The sequence below is a fragment of the Apteryx mantelli genome, chromosome Z (genome assembly GCF_036417845.1).
Source record: "Apteryx mantelli isolate bAptMan1 chromosome Z, bAptMan1.hap1, whole genome shotgun sequence".
Lineage (NCBI taxonomy): Eukaryota > Metazoa > Chordata > Aves > Apterygiformes > Apterygidae > Apteryx > Apteryx mantelli.
The window spans coordinates 77,897,061-77,918,943 of record NC_090020.1 but is presented as its reverse complement, the minus strand read 5'-3'; the positions used below and the strand labels follow the sequence as shown (position 1 = coordinate 77,918,943).

Here is a 21,883-nt window from a genome sequence, read left to right as displayed (position 1 = left end):
CAGTAGACTCAGCTTCTCCTCATATGTCAGATGCTCCAAGCTCTTCGTCATCATTGTGGCCCTATACTGGACTTGTGCTAGGATGTCCATATCTCTATTGTACTGGGGAGCCCAAAACTGGACACAGCACCCCAAATGTGGTCTTACCAGTGCTAAATATAGGGGAACAATCTGGTCATTTTTGGATGGCTCAGCATCTCTTTGGTTTTGTGGGCCCTTAGAATAACACCGAATACATCTCTCTATTTAACTAGAAAAGAGCTTCTCAACACCCACCCCAGCCAGAGTTTTCAGGGCTTAACATTTTCCCCATGAACACAACCTTGTTTCCTGTGACAAACAGGAGAACTTTCAAATGCTTCATGCCATCTTTATATTTTCTCCAAAATAAAAAAGGTATTTTTATTCTTAAAAACAGTAATAGATCCTTTCTCAAGAACAACAGTACTTCTCTGAAGAAGGCATATAAAGATAAATAGAGCAAGAGGTACAGTTTGGAATTTAAAATACCTAAAGCCTTTCCTAGGACCGATTTGTAAAAAGGAAGAGTTCTGGAGTGAACAAACACTCTGCTTCCAAACAGGTCCCTCTGACACCTCTCAGGGGCCTTAGATGGTCCATTTCTCAGTACGAGCTTCCACTCTTTTGACCAGACCCTCTCCCAAAACTTCAAAGTCCTCCAGAATCGCCTCCACATTGGGAACACAGACCAGCTCGTTGTTCAGAGTCGTCACCATCCTTCCTTTCATGCTGGAGACCTGTAAGACACACACAAGTTGTGCAAATGGGAACACCTGCTCAGATTTGCTTTGCAAGCCCCAAGTAAGAGAAGTAACTGCTCTCCTGCCTCAACACATCCAACCCTCTCACAGCACTATACTTGATTTTTTCAGCTTCACTTCTCTTCACCATCATCTATCATTATTAGAAGTAATAAAATGCTGCAAGAGTGGTTATTTCGGCTCTTTACATGGTTTATACCGCAGCCACAGTCCAAAGAGTGTAAGGGAAGAAGAGAAACACAATTGCCTCATACAGGAGCATGGTAGAAACTGGAGAACAGCACACTGGCAGGCATGGGAGCATGGAGGAGCCTGCTAAGCAGAGCAGACACGGTGTTCAAAAGGCCCGGTATCCCAGAATGATTAACCACCTAGGCTCTGATCTGTTGTCAAGTGTGAAGACATCGAGGTGGGAAAGATCCTTGGCTCTATCAGGGTAAAATACTCATGTTTAAGCAGGCCAAGATCAGATCAGATCCAAGCATCTACTTCTCTTGTTTCACTGCTGTGAATAACCACGTTTCACAACAGCAGCCAGGCTGAATTGGCCAATGCCTCTGGCCACAAAGAGAGAAGAGATAAGTCACCCAGAGGGAGACTGACAGCAGAAGAGCCTGGACTGTCAACTCTGAGTCATGAGTCACCAGTTTCTTTGCGTCTTTCCTTCATAGAAAGCAGCATGAATCACTCTGGCATGCCTCAGAGCTACCTTAACCACCCTCTAGATTTCACCAACCCATATACTGCAGCTGGAAAACATCTCCGTATATCAACAGGACTGGGGCACTACAAACCTGGGGCTGCCACCCCAGCTTCTTACAGGTTGGGTATTTCTGGGTAAGAGACACCTAGCCCATGAGAAGCAGAGACAGCCTGCTACACATACCAATCATCTTTGGCAAACAGTGCATCCCCCATCTCCCAAAAAGGCACCAGAGAAGAGCACCTGGAAGAGGAAGGTCTGTTTTGACCTAACAATCAGGTACTGGGGCTCATCTAGGGATACAAGTTCTCTTTTCAGCTCTGCTGATGACTAAGGAACCATGGCCACATCCCTGCCCCAGTTTCACCCCCTCTAAGACAGGGACAGAAGTATTAGCTCAACTTCTCAAAGAGCTTTTGGGTTGATGAGTCAGATAAAGCAATTACAATGCTGAAAACAGCCTTCTAACCATTTAGGGTACTAAAGGCAACATGAAGTTTAAAGCAGAGTCAAGAACTCACCTTAAATGGCTGAGGCTGAAAGCTCAAAGGTTTCCACAAAACTGCAATCACTTCCCCACCATACTTGTCATAAAAGAACAAGGCAAGATCACTGAAGGCATCCTGGGGAGAACAAAAACAGGCGTCACATGAAACATCCTAGATCCAGATCTCTTCTCTGATTAGGTACCCTTACACAGTGACACACAATAGCTCCACACAAACCAGGACCAAACTTGCAATGCTTCCACTGGATTCCCAACAAGGAACAAGAACTGGCAGCCCATGGACAAGTCTTGGGTGCTTTCTACTGTTTCTGGTCTACCAGCCTTGATGGAGGCAGTGAAAAGCCACTAAGTTTTGTATGCAGGCCTAATTGCTGACTACCTCTTGCTGTCCCAGAGAGCAGAAACATGAGCCACTACCTTCCACAGGCCTGCAAGAGCAGCCAGAAGTTGGCATTCAGCTCTAGGAAGTTGGACCCCCTAGAGCCTTGCGTGGTACAAATCAATGAAATCATAGTGGAGGTTTTTCAGGAATCTGCTCTCCCTGCTCCAGTTTTTCAGCAGCTGTTATCAGTGAGCAGCCTCCTTTGGCAGCTGCCAGGCAGGAGAGCTCCAAAAGAGAGCTGCAAAAAGAGATGACTAAATCCCAGTCTGTTTTCCCCCAAGCACACATGAGCTGGATTCCCAGCCCAGCAAGGATGCAGGGGATGAGCACTGCAACAAAAGTAAACAACACTGCATGTGAGCAACTTCAAACCGGACAGTTTGGCCTGACAGATCAGCACCCAATAGGGCTGGCACCTGGAGGCATGCATCCCAGATGCAGCTGACCAAGACAGCTGAGAAGCTGCTGCCTTTTCATCCTTCTCCTGATGGCCAAAAGCATTATGGTGATTGCATTGCCTTAATTTCCTCAGCTGTACCTCTGCAACACTCTTAAAGATAAAGAGAATTAAGTCCCTATTGGCAATATTGCATCATGAGGTTTTCATGAGGACATGCATGAAAATCAGCATCTAGGGCAAACTAATTGGAAAGGGTCTTTTATGGGCAAGGGCTGGCCTGGAAACAGTAAGAGGCAGTGGTAGGAGGAAAAGGTGGATTGGGTTGGTATTACCAGCCATCCGAAAGGGTGGGGTGGCATTTGAAGCGCCAAGAGCCGATAAGTAGGGAGGGGCAGCGTTGTCTGTAACCTTCAGAGCCAGATTTATGAGTCTGAACTTGATGCAGCATGGAGGGCAACATGATCAGGCCAGCAAGCTGGGAAGGTCCTGAGACCTGCCAGCTCATCCCACCCCACAGGATCTTCATAGGGGCCAGGCTGGTCAGAACATTATCTCAAACTATCTTGGAAACAACTGACTAAAAATACATTGAGAAAGAGGCAACCTGCCCTGCTGTTTCTCAGCTGAGACCAACCAACAAAGCTCAGAGCTCAGTCAACATGGAAAATTCCTCCTTTTGCCGAAAGGCAAACAGCAGGAGGGAGGGAAAACTCAGTGAAGGGCAAAGCACAGGGTATGCTGGCCACCAGCGCACAATTTTCTGAAGCAAATGGGAGCGATCACTCACAAAGGGAACCAGAGCATGGGAGAACCTGAAAATGCCCTATTATTTATGGGGTGAAGTCTCCAGGGCAACATGATGCTCTCTACAAGAAAGATATTTTTACAGGCATATCTTGCTGGAGAGGAGCCAGGAGCATTTGCAGGAAAGCAGCCCTCATAGACTCAGCTCATTTCCCCAAAAAACCCGCTGTTCTATCCAATACCCAGCACCTTTAAACTAGACAACAGGGAGCAGAGGGCAGATAGGTAGATGGCACCCAGTTCAAAAACCCTGCAAAGGGCAGGCTTCTGTACTTGCAGTGCACGTGACGGAGCTTCAGGCCAGCTACTCTGAGCTGCAGAGATGCACATTCAGCTCCTGGGAAACTGCAGCATTAAAAGGGACTGATATATTAGTCACCACACTTCTGTTTGTACAGAGGCTTGGAGAGTAAAAGCAAACACAGTTCGTCTCCCTTTCCACATCCCATTCTCTATGGCCAGTGTCAACGGGCTTGCCTGGACCTGCAAACACCTTCCTCAAGGGAAAGTTTAAAAGAAAAGGGAGGAAAGGTGGGGAACACATTTGAACCCCTAATCCCTTCTCAGTCACCCTGTTTTTTGTCACGGTCCAGTCCTAAAGGCCCGGAGAAAGCCTGGTAGGACCAGAGGGATGGAGAAAGGTGTTTGAGTAAAACAATACCCTGATCTAAAATGGAATTACTGGATTAAGCAGTTCAGACTAAAGCATGGATTTTGCAATGAGATAAGTGCTTGCTAGTTAAGCAACTACATTATTGTGGTTTGGTTTCTAGGTTTTTTTTTCCCCCTAACCATTCACCCACCCATTTTCTCACTGCTCCTACTTAGACCTGGAGACTGGGCTCCTTGCATCACATCTGCTGGTAGAATAGGAGCTGTCTGGGGCAGGGGAGGTCTCTGCACCCAAATTGCACCTAGCAACTCTTCCTGGTACTATGGCAGTTCAAGTGGTAAATGCATCAATCAACATTTGCTCAGTGCTTAGAGCTTCTTAAGTGCTCTCATGAGGGATCTGCCTGTATAAAACTCTATTAAAATAACTACAGCTACTTACTTCCCACAAACAACTATGTATGTTGTTAACACTTTACAGTCCTTGCCATCCTACTGCAAACATGGCCCTGATGCTCACAGGTTACACAACAGACAGAGCAAGGAGCACTGCTAAGAAAACCAGGCCAGGGTTGCCTCTGTATCAGAGGGTTTTTAAAAGAGAAAAGAAACCCAGGTGCTGCCTTTGGGATTCACCTGTTGAAAGATATTGCAAACCACTCAAACTCTTCCACTTCCTAGTGCCTCATCAGAGCAGCATGCACATCCTCCTTCTGGGGGTTCCCAGCAGCAAAGTGGTATGGCAAGAAAAAAAAAATAAATAAATTTAATAAATTTAAAAAAAGCACTAATGCTCTCCTGCTGCATTAGAAAATATGCCTTGCCCACCAATCCACCAGCTCACTCAATGCAAAAAGTTTTGGTGACTTCCTATAGGAGAGATTCAAAGCAGGCCTGTAGGAAGGCATTACCACCAGGAATAAAATTAACAAGTGCCTTTGAGCTCATCCAAGGAGCACGAGGGGCAGCATGCCTCGATATGTACATGCACGCCCATGTGCATATCCACACGTGTGTGCATCCACCCCCTGACCCAAGGGCACTGTGTTAAAAGTCACATAGCTGCTCTGCAGCTGTAAGAGCGGGGAATTTCCTGCCACTTCTGCCCCTCCAAGGGCATAGATCCAGACAGGAAGGTTTCCTTTCTGTACTAGGAAAGCCCACAGATCTTTTTGAGTTTGTCTCTGCCTGTCAGAAAGATGCCATAAGAGGAGTTAGGCCTGTCAGTTAAAACAGGAAGGGAGCAGTCTGACCTGAAAAGACTCCGCCAGTTATGTCCCATAACCACAGCTTATATGTTTTACAAGACTGAGAACGTTTAATACCAACTATTAATTCCTTCTTAACATGTAGTAGCAAGACATACATTCCTACACTGTGGAAGGAAGAAGGAGGAGGGCTGTAAATCTCCCAGATAGGTCTTGTGTGAGGGAACAAGAAATGCAAACCACCACGCTAGTGAAAAGGATGTTTACAGTAAGGCAGAAAATAGTCTTGTTCATCCACACAGAAAAATCTCCCCTGTACAAGGAAGGTGGGCAGCTCCTTTGCCATGAGCTCTTCAACAGACATGCACAACCAGAGACAGTTAAATACCAGTGAAAGAGAGAGATGCATATCCAGGGACTCAGTGAGACCAAAGACCTGATAAGAAACATTAAGTCTTAAAACAGTGTCATGTAGACATGCAGACTGAGAGCGCTCAGGCAGCTGAATTTGACTTTCCCTGCATCTAGACTTTTTGGAGGAGGCCAGAGTCTTCTGGCTTTGTGAGTTCCTGAATGCACACAGATGGACACAACAAATTCATCCATAAGACTTGCTTGACGCAGGCAGAAAGATCTTCCCTTGAACTCCAAAGGATACCCAAACCACCCTGGAATAACAGCTGGGCTAAGTGATCCTTCACATACCACATCTCTAGCAAACAGCGCAGAACTGCAGATGAGGCGCCCAGTTCTGCAGCTCTTGAGGAAAAAACAGCGAGTATGGCAATCGCTTAAGGAAAGGAAATGAGCCAGTACGGTCACGAGAGAGATTCAAAGGGAGACTTGGCCGAGTTCTTTAAAAACTTAATTTAGTCTCACTGGAGAATTCCAATCAGGACCCAATCCAGGGTTTGCTTGCTGTGATGCTCAGGACTGTAGACACTGGAAAGGTCTTGTAGGCACTCGGTTAAGATCTGAGGCTCCAGGGAAGCCCTCTCTGTAGGAAGTCTGGCACCTGCTTTCCCTCCAAAGCATCTGTCTGCAAAGCCTTCTCATCCGGACCAACTCTCAGAACATGCCTTTTCCATCAGATCTGTTCTGGAATTTAAGAGTTCACTGTCTGAATCCCATGACCAGCCTTTCATCTTTACCCAGAGCCTCTCAGGCACCAAAGCAACTCAATCAGACTAGCTTCTGCAGCACATCCCCTTGGAGCAGGAAAAGTTAAAGCGGTCAGGGCCTAACACTTCCTTCACTTTCATTTTCTCCTCTGATCAGGCTCCCTGTGGAAATCATGCACCAATCCTCTGGCTCCAGAGAGCTTCTGCTTTGCTAACCCCTTTGCTTTGAGAACAGGGAATCCTCTGGGTGCAAACAGGTTGGACAGGACAAAGTAGGTCTCCTAGTTATGCGGCCAGGGACGCTGGGGAAGACTCTACTCCCTGCCCCTTTCAGCTCAGTCAGTATGTCCAGGCATTGAAATCCCTTTTTCCACATGGCAAGCTCAGAAAAGGACAGATGTTTCTTTTTCACCCATAACTGAGAACAAAATTTTGTGGCATTGCTGCATGGCAGGTGTCTCCCTTTGTTGTTATAAAACCACCATGGCTGCACTGTCAGCAACAGCTACAACCCCATTGCTCAATTCTGTGGTTAGTGCTATTAAGGGATAGCAAATTACTCTGAGTCAAAGCCAGCTAGTCCTGTGTTAAAGCACCTTCTCATCCAAAATCTCTTGTACAGATTTGCTACTGTCACTTAATTGTCACCACAATTCTTTTTGGTGCCAACATCCTGCTGCGTTCAGATCACCTCCAGAGCTCACAGCCACCAGAACAAGGAGGATCTGAATGCTGCTTTGAGCAAAAGTCAGTAGAGTAAAAAATGCAAGGACATCGAAAAGACTGCAAACCAAAGCCAGGTCAAAGTACACTGCCAATGCAGAAGGCCTGGCTTTTAAGCAACAGCATCAGGATCCTGAGACATGAAGCTGGATGATTTCTGACAGGGTAGCTTCTACCTACAGCTGTGCATCGCCTGCTTGCTGGCATCACAGCAATGCAAAGCTGGCTTTTGATGCCTTCCAACATAGGTGGACACAGCTGGGTTACTGGAGAGCAAAGGTGGCTGGTAGCAACTCTTTCATGTGCAACTGTCACCTCAGTAACTTTTCAAGGGGAAGCGACTCCTGTTGCTCAGAAAGAGATATTCATCAACCCCTTCAGATCTGCCTACTATTGACCTGGAAGCTAGGAGAGCAAAGTGAACTGGTACTGCAAGATACCTCCCACATGATGGCCAAAAAGGAACACAGTCATACCTATCTCAGACCCTTCAACAGGAGGGGAAAACCCCCAGCCAGCACTGTTGAGGCAGATTTCAGGCTCTCTATCCCCTAGCTTTCTTTTCTGAGGAACCTGCGACCAGCCCCTGCTCTGCTCCCTCCAGAGCACCCATGGTCAAAGAACAGGAGAGCCCAAACACACACTCCCTCTTTAGGAACACTATGCCGCTTCCAACAAAAGATGAGCTTTGCTCCTGTCTATCTGTTTCTTCATCGGGATGCTGGTATAATGGATTTAGGACTACCTATAATTTGTAAGCTAGGCCAACTATACTCCAAGTCTGTTATTACCTCTATTAAACGGGCAGTAAAAATTCACAGACAGTTTGGATGTCATAATTGACTAGATCAATTAAGTCATAATTGCTTAAAGGATAATTAAAACTGCTTTCCAGGGAAGTCTCCTCTGCACCTTGCACTTCTGGACCCATTTGCTGACACATCTCTTTCAGGACACAGAGTTGAACGGAAACATAAAAAAGTGTTATAAACTGCAACACACCCTGATGAGTTTCCTGATTGAGGGCTTCAATTTATGGCTGGATTTGAGGCAAGTCTGTCAACAGCTTCCAAGGAGACTGCTTTCCCCATTGGCTCTTCCAGTATTCTCAAGTTCCTCTTTGAGTAAGAAGTTAACCTCCTGCCCAGTCTTCATGAGCACTCTGACCTCTCTGGAGACACAGTGGTCCTGGCTCCATGCACACAAATGCCTTCAGTGCCTTGGCAGCTGCTAAAACACTCCATTCAGCTCTAATCCTCCCTTCCAAGGTATTTCAGGCTTAAGAAGCTCTGTTTCCTACCCAGCTCTATGACTCCTCATCAGGGTTTCATGGGGGCACATCAAACCCTAATCATTTAAAGAACAAAACAGAGAGGCCCATCTTGATGTTCCTCCTCAGATCCAGAAACCAGAAAAGATGCACAGTGCACTGCTCACTTTGCTTCCTGTTCCCTTTTTAAAGTATTGTGCAGGGTGTTTCTCTTCCTCCGTCTTGCATATCCTGAACTCCAAGAGATCTCCCAGAGGTCTCTGCAACATGTCTTCAGTACCTCCAACTTGCCAATCACCTTCCTTCTTGAAGGCAGCAGACTTCCCACTCTGCAATGGGGACCTCTTTTCTCTTCTCCTCCACATCCTTCCTGACTCCGAGATAGAAAAGCAGTGCTATCAGCAGGGAAATCTGGGTGAGATATCAATGTTCTTCCTCAAAGAGCCCTTGAATGCACCCCTGTCTCTCACTTCCCCCCCCCTCACACACACACCCCCCCTGGACTGTCCCAATTTGGTACGCATGACAGAAGGGTTGAACTTGCACCTTGCTAAGTCTGACAGCTCTGCTGAACCCAAAGCTGATTCCCAAGGTCTAGGCAGAGATCAGCACACAACCTGGGCTGCCAGGAAGCTTGGGATTTAACTCTGCCCCTGTGCCCAGGGTGAGGAAACCTTGGAAGAAACCCTTGCAAGTTACCTTTGGCCACCTCCTAAGCTATCTGGGTTAGGGTAAAAGGGGAGCTTGAACTGCAGGGACCCAGGATCTTCCCGGCTGACCTGGAGTTTTAATTCAGGCACCTCTGCAATTCTTTTCTTGGACCAGAAGGCAAGATCCTGCCCTTTTCACTGTTTCTCCTTGCAGCTGCCACCCACTGCTAAGCCTGGCAGTAGCAGCTGAGAAATGCTCAGACAGCTGTACAGGGTTGGGCAAGGACAGCACTGTTCACCTCTGGCCAACCTGGGGATCAGCGAACACTGAACCCTGCAGAGCACAAAGTCTCACTCATGGCCTAGGAGGGGAGCAGGTCGCTCCCCAAAACCTTGTTTTCTTTTGCAGGTGTATCTCCTTCCCCACTGCAAGCAACTACTCAGCTTGAAGAGCAGCTGATACCAAATCTTCAGAAAAGAGAAGCACAAAGGAAGACAGACAAAACCTTCCAGAGTGTATTAACTGGGAGAAGGGCAAGAGGAAAGCCAACTGAATAGCTGTGCTGCCCAGGAGGGCTGGCAGGGCCTGCCAAGAGCTGCAAGAGCACAACTAAAGCCTCCACAACTAACAGCTCTGGCTCTGCCTTTAAACAAGCTGCCACAAGCATAGTCCAACTGCCACAAGGGATCTGAGGAACCAACACACTGGAACAAGGGAAACTCCAGTTAGAAAGCAGGAAAAATAAGTTTCACAACGCGAGTGTTCAAATACTGGGACACGAGCTCAGAGAGAAGGGAAATCTTCATCCTTGGAAATATTCAGCATTCAACTGGATTGGTCTGTGCAACCTGCTCTAATATCAAAGTTGGCTCTGCCCTGAGTAGGCCCCAGGACCAGAGACCTCCACAGAATCCTTCTCATCAGAACTAGTCTACAATTTCTACATTCTGACAATGTTCACAACACTTTTGTGGGCAGCAGATGACAGCACTTGAAAATCAATCCAGTTTTTGAAAGGAGAAGGGTGTCACAGTCTCACCGCTCTGCACATTAATAATTATTCAGCTATTGTGTGCAAAGTTCAGAAGGGCCAAAGAGGCACAGACTACACATCTGCAAAGTATTGGCTGTCCAGATCTAGTGTGGACCACCACTGCCACCCAGCATCCTACTTAGCACCCCCCAGTTTGCTGACACTTTGCCATGGCCACCTGATGGAAGGGCAATGAATTGATGACTTTGGATATTGATGTTTTTCACTTATTCACACCACCAGCATAACAACTTCCCCAACCACCATGCATGTAACCAGCCTTGGAGAGACCATTCTGTGACCAATATTCAGTTTCTATGGTTCATTCAGTCTCTGGCTTATCTGTGATCCTTACAGCAGGAGCCCTGTTGGGACCATGCCATGGATGCCTGTGGCAGTTTCTGCCTCATACATAATCCCATAAAACACAGGTAAGACCATCAGATGTTCTCATCCCTCAGAGCATCTCTCTCCAGCACACCATGAACAGTCCTGAATGGGAGCTAGTCCATGATTCAGTTCCTCCAGCATCCACCCCAGCTGGTGTAAGAAGCCAGGAAGAGTCAATTGAATGGAGAGAAATGACACTAGAGACACTTTTGCACTGAAATGTCACCTTCTTCAGAAGAGCCCCAGTAACTTTGTGCTTAAGGTCAATTCTCACATCAGCAATGCTTCCTTTTCCATGAAATGGGCAGTACACTCACCATATTTTCTGCTGAAAAAGTGATTTCAGATGTACATGTGCATAAATAATGACCATTACATACAAAATATGCAAAGATATCATCACTCATGTCCTTCAGCGGCAGGCAACTAACAATCTGCACAGCAAAACACCACTCCCACTACAGCAGTCAACCCCCTGCCATCTCCCCAAAGGGCCATGCTTACTCTGAGCTCCTGGAGGTAGCACTGCACAGGGTCATAATCCACCACTGGGAAGAGGATCTTCACTCCAGCACTGTTCTTCACCACTCCCCGGGAAAATGACTTTACTGGCCGGTCCACACTCTCCAAATGTCGAGGAATCTGGTTTGGGTTCAGGTGGATTAGGACATCATAGAAATCCAAAGGAGGGCGGAAGACCATCTGCAGGGAGAAAAGACCAGTGCTACTTGCAATATAGGACACAGGAGGGCAAGAGAGCTGGGAGAGATTTCCTAAGTCATTATTTGCATTTTATTCCCTCCTGTCCCCCACTGCCACCTTAGAAAACAGCAGGTGAAAGTCAAAATTTTTGTGAGGTGTCAAAAGTTTGACAAAATGTCTCTAGGAAAAATACCTCTATGGTGGAGTCACTGGGTGTTGCAGCCCTGTCTGGTCACCCCATTCATTTTGGGCTGAGACATATCCTGGTCCATCATGTGCTCTGCTCACATCAAAATAGGATGTGATCCTCATTCTCCTGCACCCTGTGCAAGTGTTATAGCCAGAACAATGTCTAGAGTGATGTGCCTCCCCTTTTAGCTATCTCCTTGTGGATAAACTAAATATTCTCCGGACCAGCAAAGTGCACCAGTAAGGACACACTTCATTGCTGCAACCCAACCTTCTAGCAAGCTAAACCCTTTGAAAGGGGAACTGCTCTCCAGTCACATCAGACATCTCGCCAAAAGGGCTACATTTACCTCACTTGTTTTCCCAGGCCTGGGGGGGGGGAAAAAAAAAAAAAAAAAAAAAAAAAAAAACACACACACAACCTTAACCACTGTTTATGATATATCACCAAGGGACTCAGAACAGGAATCCAAACTCTCCAGGGCTAGGGAACGGTCACTGGAGAAACAGGGTTGACAAGGTTGTCCTCTCCAGCTTTGACCACAGACCCCAGGAAGCTCTTTTGAGTGCAAGATGGCGGAGTGGGTAGTCAAGAGAGGGACAAATGGCAAGCTGAGATAGGATAAACACAAAGTGGAGCAGAGTCCCAGAACAAAAAAAAAAAAAAAGAAAGAAAAAAGGAGAGTCAAGAAGCTAATAGGAGCCAAACTGCATCATAGGAAACACAATGAGCTGCATAACAATGGGACAGCTCCGTATGCCAAATGGCCATCACCCCAAAGGACAACAGCATCTTCCATCAAGCAAACAGAGGGCAAGAACATGCCCCATTAATGGAGGAGAGCAATCCCAGATGCATAAATATTTGGACAGGCAGGATCTGGCACTCTGAATACAGCTGTATTAAAACGGAAAATTTAAAACTGTGTGTACATTTCTGTGGAATAAGTGACGCGGGGACATGAACAGAGCTATCAGACACCACCCAGCAAGGCGCTGGCAGAAAACCCAGTTGACAGAACTGGTTAATAGCCAAGTTGGGGAAAACACATCAAGAACAGCAACAACCAGCACCAAGTCCCTGCTTTGGTCCACACACAGTCCTTTTCCCACCAGGCTGACAAAGCCCATGACTTATTCCATCCCCTTGGGAGCAAAGGAACGGAGCTCACAGACCCACTTCTGCATCCATGTGAGAAGCAGCACATCCCCCAGCAACCCAAATGCAAGGAAAACCAAAACTTGGAGCTCCCCTTGGCACATCTCTTTAGACATATGATGAGAAGAGGCATCTCCAAGTTGCATTTGAAAGGTTTTTCTCTCCTTCCAGCCCCACGCTTTGCTTACAAACAGATTAACAGCCCTGGAAACAGTGCCCTGTGTTTATCCCTGAGGAATGTCACAGTCCTGGGAGGACAGTGGTACAAGCTGGAGGACACGTTTGGAATGAGAAAGGATACTGCTGTAATGGCCAACAGGAAGGAAGGAGGGAAGGAAGAATTAGGAGGCCAAAACAAAAGGTTAGGAGGACAGTATGGACAAGCAATAGTTCATTTCACTAGCAAAAGCCTCCCAGCCCACCTCACAGCTGGAGTTTTGGTCTTGGCATCCTGTTGCAACCACAACAACTAGGTATTTCTCACCAGCACAGCCCAGCCCTCCTCTTCCACATACCAGGGCTCAGAGCTGACCCAGAAGCACCCTCCACTCCTGCCAGCAGACCCCAAGCCAACCCAAGGTGCTGCAAGACTTTCAGTTGCATAAACATCCTTCCCAAAGTTCTAAGCAAAGCTCAGACCCTGGGGTAATTCAGGGCAGTCTTGGCACAAAGTACCTCCAGCCTGAACCAAATTCAAAGTCACCACTCAAACACAGGTTTGTATCTCATCAGAGGCTGCAACGACACCTCTCCCTACCTTTGGGGTTTCTTTTTCTTAATGTGATTAACCCAAAGATGTCTGACGAGTGCTGGGTAGCTGGGGCCAGTCTGCACTAGGGAAGTGCTCCTCTGAGACCATTTCCAAAGCCAGTTCTCAACCTCCAAGTGAACAATGCTTCACTGGAGAAAGTAACCTAGAAGGCAGCACCACTTTGCTCTAACGCACTCAAAGCTCACTAAGTAACAGCTATTTGAGGAAATCTGCTATTTCCAGCTGGCCCCAGAGCATTCACAACAAAACAGTGAGATCAGCAAAGCCAAATCCCTTTTATAGCCCTGTAATGGGAACTGCCCCCTCCCCAAGTAGATCTCACCCCTGTAGTATTTCCAGTCCAAATGTATCAGAACCGAAAGCAAAGTCAATAAGCTTCATGTTCAGTACAAACATGAAGCAAGTCTGTTTTCATTGCCTAAGCACAGGTACCTAAGCACCTAAAAGGTGAATTTGTCACATCTCACCACTGTTTGGCTTTTCAAGTCCTCTCACCTTCAATCACAGAAGTTACTACTCGCAATTGCAACAAAAGCTTCCCTCCAAGCTTATTTTCCATTAAATACAAAGGATTTAGACACATCTCCCTTTACCTGACAAATAAGTGGGTCTAGATCTCCCAGGTCCCCTTGAGCAGTGGATGTTTGAACTTAACAAGAAAATCACTAAGAAAACAGGAGAGTTAAAATACATATATAGCCTTGTTGTTCTCCTCAAACCAAAACAATGGCTTCCTAAAAATAAATAATACTGTCCTACCAATATCTTCACCACTCTGGGTTTTGACAGGAGCTTGCAAGCCAAATCTGCACAACTAAGACAAAACAGTCTCTCAGAGGCACTGTTTACTCTGGTCAGGGACACATGACTGATTCAGCACAGGAACATCATGGGTACATTTCCCATGTTTTCTCACGCCTCGAGAAAATCAGAGAACACGGAGTGCCTTAAGGCAAATAAATTTGTCCCAATTGATGGCATTTCATCACAAGTTGCAATCCAGAGTTGAGTTTCCCAGAAGCGAGGTAGGTCCATCCTTAACTTTCTGTGCAAAGCTGTCCTGGGACACCAGCCTTCATGCTCCCACCATCACTGCTCTTCATCCAAGGGCAAACACGTGTGGCCACAGCCCGAATCCTACTGAACACATCCCAGTAATCATCACTGGAAGACCACGGCCGCCTTTGTGTTTTGATAGCAAATTCGTTTCCTGCTTCACAGGCTATGCCCAGAAACTCTGCTCAGCACAGTCCCCCAACCCAGAACCCCTTTTCTAGCACAGAAAAAGACCCAGCAGCCATAGAGTATCTGCAAAGGAGCTGAAGGGACCACGAATCCCTCCACTGATAACAGCATCTCTGACTCATAGGAAGAGAAGCTGCATTTTGTTTATCCTCAGCAGTTTAACCAACTAGACAGCCTCCTGCCATCTCCCTGGCCAAAAGCATTAACTGAAAAAATCAGGACAGCACAGCTGCTGCCTGGCACAGCCCTGGGCTCAAGAACAGACCTTTTATCCCAGTGATGATAAAACAGATGTGAGCTGAGAGTTTCTGTGTCCTACCTGTTCCTTTGCAAGCCCAGCACAGTCTGTCAGAACACAATGCTGACATCCCAGGTCCATCCAAGGTCCCATCTGACCCATCGGCAATGCAGCTGCCCTCCCACCCTGCAGAGGTCCCATGCCAGGAGAAAGCATGGCCAGAGCTATTCCAGACACCAGATCATCAACAAATAAGTCTTAAGACACAGAATAAAAACATAGCTGCAGCCAGGAGGGAGCGGAAGGTAGGATAAATCTGCCTGCGCTTCCTGAAGCTTTCTTCCTTACAGCCAAGCTGAGGGGTGAAAGAGGGAGGAAGCTTTGTGAGTTTTGCCATTCAATTCACTTCCCACAGTCAGTTTGCAGATCACTTCTCCTCCCAGCCAAGCAGCTCACAAAAACAGCAAGAGGAAAGAAACCATTGCCGAGGAGGCAGAGGAGGCATCAGAAGTAGTTCTGGGCAGCTTCCCACTCATCGCGATGAGTAAAGAAATGTTGAGAACCAGGCATGAGGACCGTAGCCAAGGAACAAGGGAGCTCTCCATACTCAAACAATGCAGTCGTCATCCTACGCTCTGGAGAGTGCAGGTCCTCATCCACCAGCTAGGACTGTGGCCAAGAGCTGACTGCAAGGTTCCTCACCTGAACACGCAGCACGGAGGCCAAATGGATGACACGGCCATACACTGCCGAGGATGGACATTCACGGGGCTGACCATGTTACTTGACATCCCAGTCGATGCTCAAGCTGATTTCTGGGATCAAAACTGACCATGCTTGTACATGGAATGAGAAGTGAGGAAGCAGAGCAGGGAGAGTTATAAAGTCTTTGCTATTAACTGCAACCAAATGCAAACCAACTACAGCAGCCACATGTTTCACCCCAGTATGGTTAACATCACAAGCGCAGACACAGAACAGACAGTGAGTCTGACAGGTCCTCCTCAGTGGACATTCCTCCCACCAGCCAGCAAGAACTGCCTGTGACCTAATGCCAACTTTTGGGCTGTCTTATGTTAAAAATATAGCACCAGGAAAGGCAGTGCTGAACTACAAACAGGCTGTGCTTACATTCTCCAAGAAGCAGCCTCCTGTTTCCCTCCCTTCCAAGTTTTGGAAGGTCCAGGGCGCAGACACAGATGGAGCATGCCAGTTAAGCAGCTAATACACAAGCAGCAAAAACCTAAAGCTGCTGCTTCAGGGAGATTCCTCAGAGAGCCCACAGATGCTCAACTGGTTGAGAGAGACCCTTACAGCTTTGCAGTAGCTCATTACAGCCGTGGCTAAACTTAGATTCAGAAAGACAATTCCTCAGGTTTCATTCAGCTGCAGCAATACCGTTGTCTTGAGAAACAAGACGTTTGTCATCCCTCAGCTGCAATGCACATGGCCATCAATACCAAGACGTGTACCAGCCTGGGAGGTGAAGCAGGACCTGAGCAGATACCACAGGCATGGGTACAGTGCCTTATTTCACAGGTTCGATCGCTGAATGGGAATCATGCAGGCAGCTTTGCAAAGCCAGAATGCCTCGACCACAATGCAAAAAGCAGTCTGCCAAACAAGGCAGGAACACAAGAAAAGCCTGAGTATGCTTGAATCAAGGCATGCCACAATGCTCAGCCCTGTCCATCACTCATGCCACAGCATTGAGCAGTGCCCAGAGCTCCCTGCACGCCTAGAGACAAAAAGGTTTCCCACCCAAATACCAAGTCAGAGCAACAGTTTGGAGAACACAATGCCAGCCCTATTTCATAGCATGTTTAAGCGATTTTCCCATGGTCACATCAGGAGTCTGTGGCAAAGACAGGAACTGACCCCGAACCACCTGAAACCCAGCTCCAGGCCCCCATAAAATCTCCTTTTCCCTGAGCATCTCCCAGTTTCCTTAGGAACTGGTAGCACTCAGCCTTAGCCAAGAGCAGGTCCCTACATATACTAGCGTTCAGGACACCCAGTCAATATCTTACACGGAAGAAAATAAGCCTGTAGCCCAAACCGGACTGTAGTCACAGCTGGACATGGGCCACAGTGGCCTCAGTGGCCTCATCATAATCATTATCAAATCGGAAGCACTACACCGGATAACGATCATTTACTAGACAGGCCTAACCCCCCCCACATTCTCCCCTCATTAACATTCCTCACCCACCACATTTTCCATAATACGGAGAGTGCTGTAGATAAACCTATCGTTTAAAAGGCATCTGGAGCTAGCGGGTTCATTTCCTTCACTAATAAATAATAATTCAAGGAACATGAAACTACTAGCAAGGCTTCCCCCCAAGGGGCTGCTCAGAGACACCCACCCCTGCTCTGGGAACAGGCAACGTGATTAAAACAGACACCCAGAGCTTGTAAGTATATTCCGGGTAAAGGCAAAGGCAGACAAAAGATCACGATTAGCCATAATGCCAATTCCAGAGGACACAGAGAAACAACAAGGGGGTCCAGGCACATCTCGGCAGAAAGCAGCATAGGGGAAAGAATAAACCTATAAATAAACAAGCCCCCTCCCTGCAATTTCCTCTCTCAGTCGCTGTGGAAAACATCACCAAGGCTGCAACCTCTTCCCACAGCATCAACTCTGACCTCTCTCGAGGGCCTCATATCCAGGCTCAACCTCCAGCTTATCCAGGCTTTCAGAGACAGATCTCCAAGACCAGGCACTTCCTAGCCAAACACAGAGCTCAGACTCCTATCCAGGAGAGAGCTGCACATGATGGTGATGGGAGGGACCCGGAGAAGCCACACAATCTACCCATGGCCCAAACTGAGAGGTCTGCATCAAACACAGCTGGGAAACAACAGTCACACCTCCTGCAACAGAGGCTCCACAGCCCCCCTGGGCTCCTCAACACTTCCAGACTTGGGCTTGAGACCAGCTTCCTAAACCACTCTTCCTCTGCAAACTCATTGCTTCTTGTCTCAAGTGAAGGAAGAAATGGATTTCCTTCCTCTTTGCAGAACCGCTCTCCCTCCTCCTTTTTTTAAGCTATTTGAAAAATGCTAGCCCATCTTTTCTGTGAGCTCTAGACCAGCTGGTCCCACTTCTCTTCAGCCTTCCCTCCCAGATGACACTTTTCAGACTTCTCTCACCCTCCCGCGGCCTCCCCAGTTGTGACCAGGGCTCTCCTCACCTAATGCCAACCACACAGAGGTCAGCAAAGGATCCCTTTAAAGTCAGGAGAGACTCATCTGATCATTTTAGACATCCTCTTTGGGAAGGAGTGTACCACAGCCTGGCAGTGCCATGGGGAGCTGAGAAGGGCTAGCTCAGGGGCAGACCTCACTTGGTCACATAGACACTGTGCACACACGTTTTCACTGCAGCTTTCCAAAATGCCCTTGGGTCACGTACACAGGCAGGAGGCTGTTCCCAAGCTCACTCTTCTATTCCAGCACACTGGCCACATCGCTTGCTCCATTGCCTCTTTGCTGCTCATTTCTTCATCAGTCCTCTTTCCACTATAGCATCAACTACTCTGCTGCTGCACTGAACCACCCTGAGCAGGGGCTGTGCCCACAGCATTAGAACATGAAGAGAAGCAGTGCCTAGATGGTTGAAATACTGCTCTCAGCAGGGAACCAGGTTGCTAGAAGAGCTTGTTTTGAGCATGGCCCAGGGTGCAATAATTACAGCGGTGATATATTCTAAGCTGAAGTGTTAAACCCAATATCCTGTTGGCTTGCCAAACCCCATTTCTGCTTATTAAACCGCATCTCTGCAGATCCCATCTGCAGCCAGACACACGGTTCTCCCCTTCCCATTCAGAACAGCACAGTCAAGGGATAAGCAAATGCGTGAGAGCTCCTGCATGGCAGCCCAGGTAGGGGCTGTCTGCCACAGACTAGCTAGACAGCATCCTAAGGCCTCCCCTCTCTACCATACAGGAGCACAAAGAGATCTCATCTCCATCCAGCTTCCCAGCTGCAGATTCATGTGGAGGACAGCTGATACCAGTGATTCCTACCAGCACCACTTCCCAAAAGGCCTCTCAGACAACTGTTCAGCCACCGGATGCGAACACACCTTCTCTGGACCACAGAGCGGTCCAGAGAAGCCACAGGACGACCAGAGTGAGGAGGAGGAAGACGACTTGACTGACTAACTCAGACTGCGCCAAAGCAGGCTACAAGTCTCTGGCTGGGCACAAGTGTGGACAGCATTACAGCACCATTTCTAAAATTTTTAGGAGCCTCCCCTCCATGAATCATCTAGAGTCTGTCACTGGTCCAGGAAATCTCTACAGCCATTCCTTTCATTCTGTACTAATTACCCCCTAATGACTACCTTCTCTTACCTCTTGTTCAGCCAAGTGCTGAAGAGAATCGCAGTCTCATCTCACTAATCATCCTTTAACACAACATCCTGGATCCTTTTCAACCTGGACTTTGCTCTGGCTATGACGCAGAAAGGAAGAGTACTTACCGGCTATTCTGTCTGTTATCATCTTCATCTTCCTCCACCCCACAATAGACTCCTGACAGGAGGAGCAGATGTAGCCGTTACGTGGCTAAGGGAGAGCAGAAACTCGGTATGCGGTGACCAGGAGCGTATCTCCCTCCACCAGCCAAGAGCTGCAGTAGGCTGACAAGAGACTGATCCAAGAACAACCCCCGGATTTGAAAGCAGCCAGCTCCATACAGCCTCATCACAAGAAAGCACATTCCTTGAGAGCAAAGACTTAATCTGCACCATGAGGATAGGCCCCTTGCTCTTCTACCTTCATCCCTTTATGCCAAAATACTCCCGTGTCTCCTGAATTATATGAGGTTCAATATAAAAGGCTTCCAAGCATCCAAATGCATAGCAGCAGCATCAGAATACAGCATGTAGAAGAGAGCAGGATGCAGCACTGAGCTCTGCTACTGACTTACACATGAGGCTCCCCTTCTTCTACCCATTGGCATCTACCTCCTTCATATAATTCCCATACTCCTCTAAGGAAAAGGCCAATTGCAACAGTGCCAGCATCTGGAAGAAGAGGTAAAACAATCTAAACCCTTAACAGTTCTCGGCCAACGCCTGCCACTCTTGAACAAGGGATGCTGCTGCCAAGATAAGCCACACTTGGCATGGCAGCCCTTCACACCTCGGAGCTGCCAGCCCTGGAATTTAGCTCAGCTGCACTCCAGGAAGGCTTCACAGGACAGCCCCAAGAAAAATCAAGGGCCTTCACGTTGCTAGATGCTTTGCAAACGCATGAAGACAAATACTGCCACCAGAAATCATACATAGTCTATATAAGTAGACCTGAAAGCAGGAGAAAGGTGTCTCCAGTCTCAGGAGACCAGCACTCCAAAACCAGGATCCTGGTCCCAGTATGTAGCAGGGTCACTGGCCTTGCCTGCAGAAGATAGGCTACAGAGTCACAACTAAAAGCATCTACATCATAAATCAGACTAAAACTGCAGAAATTAAGCATCTGGCACACCAAGAATGCTAGCCAAGCATTGATGTACCAAATCCCAAGAGAAAAATCTCTGTCCTGTGGACAAAGACAAAAACAGTGTTTCTATTTTATACACGAGGGCACCAATACAAGCCAGAGGTTTTTGCTCACAGTCCTGAAAGACAAAGAAGAAAACCAGATCTCCACTTCCCCAGTCTTGCTCACTACACAGCAAAGACACAACAACTTGGATTTTAACTCTGCTGAAAGACCCCAATTCAGGCACACAGAGGAGCCTAGACAGCTGAAATCACACTGCTCAGGCAAGTAGCTCATGCACCTTTCTTTAAACCAGCTCAGGTGAAGACCTTTATCCTCCCCAGCCCCTAACCTTTTCCAACTGGAGTTAAACCCTGCATTCAGCCAGAGTCCGAAATACTGCTAAATGGATTTGTCCAGGGCTCTTTCATCCCACCACTTTCTATTGAGGCTTCTTCACCACAAAACGTCAGACCAATTTGACTTCAATTCCTTTTCCTGTCCATTCAGGATACCTGCAAGCTCACCCAGGCCTAAATGCCTCCGGGAAAGGCCCAGCAGCAGCATCTGCCACCAAGCTTGACTCAGGCTAAGCCAGAAGCAGAGCCATACTGCAGGGTCAATGCTGGGGAGATGCACCCGATGCTATGCAAACCTCCAAGCCAAGTTCGAAGCCAGGATGAGCAGTTTCCCCACTGTCAGAGGTAGGGAGACACAAGATTTAAATGGAAACTGGCTAGCAGCTTGGGAGCTCAGGTCATGCAGACACACCTGCACATGGGGGCAGGACTTGATGGGGCAGCCTCCATCCCACATCAGGATGGCTAGACTGCCCCATGTCCAGCTCCTCTCCCCAGCTCATTCAGGCAGAGCCCAAAAACCCTTGTGCAGGTACCCAAAAGGATTACCTTCACATCCTGGCTGCTGAGCGGGTCCATGAGCTGCTCCTCCAGGACACGGAGGGACTCCGAGGCCAGCACAAGAAGGCGCTGCAGGATCTGAGGAGGGAAGAGAGATAGAGGGTAAAACTCGGGACTTTGCAGAGAGAGGGATGGACATGACTAATGCACAGGCCCAGTGGAGCTCAGTGCAGCGCTGGGACCACTGAACTGCCCCAATCTGGCAGCCACCATAGGGTAAGGAGGGAATGCCCCAGCTCACCTGCGCTGAAGGTCGCTCTTTGGTCCACATCGAGGTCCACTTGTCTTTGGGGGTGGCAATGAACATGATGGGGAGGCGAGAGCGAGCAGCCACAAACTTGTTCTTGATCTCTGTGCAGTCAGCATCTGGAGAGGGCAGGCAGATGGATCAGATGCTCTGTCCCCTCCACCCCCATGTAACACAGCCCAAGAAAGGGCAATATAATCGGCTTTTGTCCTCTACCATCCTTTTCCCACATCCTTTGATGTCCTGTCCCTGTGCAGCCAACTCCCTGGCAGTCTGGATCACGGGCAGCAGCTCTGCCTGTTTCTCATCTCTCTTATCCAAGCTCAAAG

At 47.9% G+C, this 21,883-nt stretch overlaps 1 protein-coding gene across 1 annotated transcript in view; it reads right to left on the bottom strand.

Moving 5' to 3' along the window:
- Positions 1-359: 359 nt before the first annotated feature.
- NOL6 (nucleolar protein 6) overlaps positions 360-21,883 on the bottom strand; it is a 38,763-nt gene continuing 17,239 nt past the window's right edge. The window contains exons 21-25 of the mRNA XM_067316460.1: positions 21,549-21,673; positions 21,296-21,385; positions 11,092-11,289; positions 2,007-2,108; positions 360-758 (exon numbers count right to left, since the gene is read on the bottom strand). Of these exons, the coding sequence (XP_067172561.1) occupies positions 609-758; positions 2,007-2,108; positions 11,092-11,289; positions 21,296-21,385; positions 21,549-21,673 (665 nt within the window). The 3' untranslated portion in view covers positions 360-608. The remainder of the gene's footprint in view (positions 759-2,006; positions 2,109-11,091; positions 11,290-21,295; positions 21,386-21,548; positions 21,674-21,883) is intronic.